Source organism: Hyperoodon ampullatus, assembly GCF_949752795.1.
Source record: "Hyperoodon ampullatus genome assembly, chromosome: 17".
In the NCBI taxonomy this organism is placed as follows: Eukaryota; Metazoa; Chordata; class Mammalia; order Artiodactyla; family Ziphiidae; genus Hyperoodon; species Hyperoodon ampullatus.
This window is the reverse complement of record NC_136930.1, coordinates 45,406,158-45,409,776: the sequence shown is the minus strand read 5'-3', so window position 1 is coordinate 45,409,776 and position 3,619 is coordinate 45,406,158. Positions and strand designations below refer to the sequence as shown.

The 3,619-nt window shown below is 45.3% G+C and overlaps 1 protein-coding gene across 1 annotated transcript; it reads left to right on the top strand.

Moving 5' to 3' along the window:
- Positions 1 to 523: 523 nt before the first annotated feature.
- On the top strand, positions 524 to 680 carry LOC307065479 (large ribosomal subunit protein eL39-like; the record flags this gene model as incomplete). The annotated part of the gene is given in 2 exon segments (XM_079722313.1): positions 524 to 640; positions 642 to 680. Coding segments are annotated over 2 exon segments (156 nt in total).
- Between the last annotated feature and the right edge of the window lie 2,939 nt (positions 681 to 3,619).

Below are 3,619 nucleotides of genomic sequence, written 5' to 3'. Positions count from 1 at the left end.
CCGGCCCCTGTGCTGGGCTGTCCCCAGCAGGCCCTCTTCCCTCCTCCTCCCCCTCCCCCCTCTTCCTTCCTTCTCCTCCTCCTCACTCCTGCCTGTACTGGGACTCACTCTGTGGCCACCCCAGAAAGCCCAGGATGCCTTTCATGCTCCTCAAGGAGTTTAATGCTCCTCCGATGTTCTCAGACACACAAAAACAAGCTGTAGATAATAGAGTGGTTACAGATCCCCAGTGCACCCTGGGGTCTCCTATGGCTGCTTTCTGATAACCAGACACTTAGCTCAGGATGGGGATGAGAGAGATTCTTACACCGCATGGGGGACTTGAATTGCCTCTGTGGACAATAATTTTGTTTAGCTACCCAATAACTTTATCTCAGCTTGGCCCAGTCTTAAATTCTCAGTAGATCAAAAGAGCTTAACAAAGCCTGGCCCCTGGCGGCGCCCTCTAAACACGTCCTTCTGCTGGATTCCTCCTCTTTTCTCTTGTCCGCCATCCTATGTGCGGCTGGATTTGCTCCTTGCCATGTCTTCTCACAAGACTTTCAGGATCAAGCGATTCCTGGCCAAGAAACAAAAGCAGAATCGTCCCATTCCCCAATGGATTCGAATGAAAACTGGTAATAAAATCAGGTACAACTCTTAAGAGAAGACATTGGAGAAGAACCAAGCTGGGTCTATAACAAGCCTCACATATGAAGTGGCACACATTATCAGAACATCACTAGTGTCTGGAATAGCTGCCTGTGTGTGTGTGTTTGTTTTTTTTAAAGAAGATGTTGGGGGTAGGAATTTATTAATTAATTAATTTATTTTTGCTGTGTTGGGTCTTCGTTTCTGTGAGAGGGCTTTCTCTAGTTGTGGCAAGCGGGGGCCACTCTTCATCGCGGTGTGTGGGCCTCTCACTATCGCGGCCTCTCTCGTTGCGGACCACAGGCTCCAGATGCGCAGGCTCAGCGGCCATGGCTCACGGGCCTAGTCGCTCCGCGGCATGTGGGATCTTCCCAGACCAGGGCTCGAGCCCGTGTCCCCTGCATTAGCAGGCAGATTCTCAACCACTGCTCCACCAGGGAAGCCCCAGCTGCCTGTGTTTGATGCTCTCTCCTCTTTTCTTGATCTTTCCTCACCACTGCTCACTGTGTAGCTCAATAATAAACATGTGAACCTTTTGTTGGGGGAAAAAAAAAAAGAGCTTAACAAAGAATGTCAGAAAACAAGTATTTTCCAAATTAACAAGAAAATTAATAAGTTATTCGAAAGAAAAAAACCAAAACACCAGGGGAAATATATTAGAGATTTCAATTAGACAACCCTCATCTAAGCAGTTCTTCCTGTAAAATGCATGTAAATCATGTATCTTGTATACATTGCCTGGGTCTCCACAGACGAGATCATAAAAATGTGTTTAAAATCTATTTTTCCTAAAGTAAGAATGTACGAAATGCAGCTGCAGTGTCGACACTGGAGAAGTGGTAAACACCGTGAACCTGAGCTTCGGCACAGTAATCACCACCGCCGCCCCTCCCCCCATTTCTTGTGTACTCACTGCATGCGAGGCCCTGTGCTAAGTGCTTCAGACACATTAATTTCCTCCCCATTTCAGCACCAGGAGGCAAGTATTATCACCCCATGTGCAGGCCCTAGAGGGCTTACTTGGTGAGCCAGGATTTCAACTTGATTCTTCCAAACTCCAGTCTTTACGCTTAGCCTCTGCATTCTCCTGCCCCATGCTTTATTTCAAGTATCTTGCAAACCCATTCAATCCATTCATTCCCATCACCTTCAGCAAAAATCCCAGAATCCTTCCCAAATCAAACAAGGGCAGATAATGTAAATATGGAGTTCATTAACATTTTAAAAGAAATTGCAGTGCAGTCTAGATCAGAGTTTCTCAACCTTGATAACTACTCATATTTGGCTGGGATAATTCTTTGTTGTGGGAACTCTCCTGTGCATTGTAGGATGTTTAGTTTAGTACTAGATGCTAGCAACATTTCTCCTCTGTCCCCAGTTGTGGCAACAAAAATGTCGCCAAACATTGCCAGATGTCCGCTGGGTGGGTAGGTGGGTGGAGGAAACTGCCCTCAGTTGAGGACCACCCCTCTAGATGTCAAGACCATCAGCATGGACTAAACATCTCATACCTGCCCCACTAAGTTTGCATTCTCTGCTTTGCAGACTCCTGCCTGGAAGCAACAGATCTGAAATCCCACAGTAGGACAGACAGGAAGATCATGGCCATAAAGAATTCAGGAATAGGTGATCCTTAGCGGGTTGATTGGCAGCTGGCATCAGATTTAGGAATTTTTTCATATAGGTCAGTATTTTCTTGCAAGAATGTCTACTTTACCTCCCTTCACGCCAAGTCTGTTTATTTTATACAAAGTACTTTCTTGTTTTGTTGCTATTAAAGATCACACTTGTGAAGACTATGAGCACTTAAAAATGCTTGTGACAATGAAAAAAGCAGATTAAAAAGTTGTATGAACATTGTGACGGCAACTAAAGTGACAAGAGAATGATGGAACTAAGGTAGTGGGATTATGGGCAGTATTTCCTCCTCTTTCTAAGTTTCCTGTAATGTAACTTCCATAATACCTTTCAAAATTAGAAAGTGAAATTTCAGGTGGTATCCCCAGACATGGGTTTCCTCCCACCAACTACAGGTAGAGTCACCAGAACAGTTAACCCCACACCACACAACTACTACCTGGACTCCCTGAATTACCACCTAGATCCACAGTTTGATCTTAGATGACATCACCTGGATGACCTGTTCTATATCTGAATTACTGAGTTCATATAATGAAATTTATTATAACCCCAAACTAACTAAGTTATTTTTGATAAAAAAATTAAGATTTATTCTTCCATTGCCTGATCCCATTTTTGAATCTTGCTGAAACCTATAGTAACTTGGATCCCTCTGGGGGAGGTGTGGGTGCCTGCTCAACCCCCCACCCTTGAACCCCTTTCTTCTGAGGCAGCCCTGATACATGGGGTGGGCCCTCAGCAGCCATGTTTGTGTTTTAGGTCCTGCCCCTAGACCCAGCTGGGGGCATGGGAACCTGGCCTGAGCTGGGCAAGTCAGGTTCTCTTTCTTAGAAATTCAGAATTTTGAATGAAGAGACCCAGGTCCTAGGGGTTGCTGTAGCTGAGTTATGTAGGGGGAAGTTCTCTAGAAAGTCCATAATAAACTCCTGCTACTTGGATCCCCAATTTCTGTTCCTTCTGAGATTTGGCTGGTCAACTTTCCCTGGGATCCTCCCCCTCCAAAAATAATAATATTATTTAATCTATCTATTTATCTATTTATTTATTTATTTATAAGCTGGCTCTAATTGATTTTTCTTTCTTTTTTTTTTTTTTCTTTTTTGCGGTACGCGGGCCTCTCCCGTTGCGGAGCACAGGCTCCGGATGCGCAGGCTCAGCGGCCATGGCTCATGGGCCCAGCCGCTCCGGGGCATGTGGGATCTTCCCGGACCGGGGCACGAACCCGTGTCCCCTGCATCGGCAGGCGGACTCTCAACCACTGCGCCACCAGGGAAGCCCCGATTTTTCTTTCTTATAACTAAAAGAATCTTAACTCCTAGAGATTATATTTGAGATCTCTTTATTATTC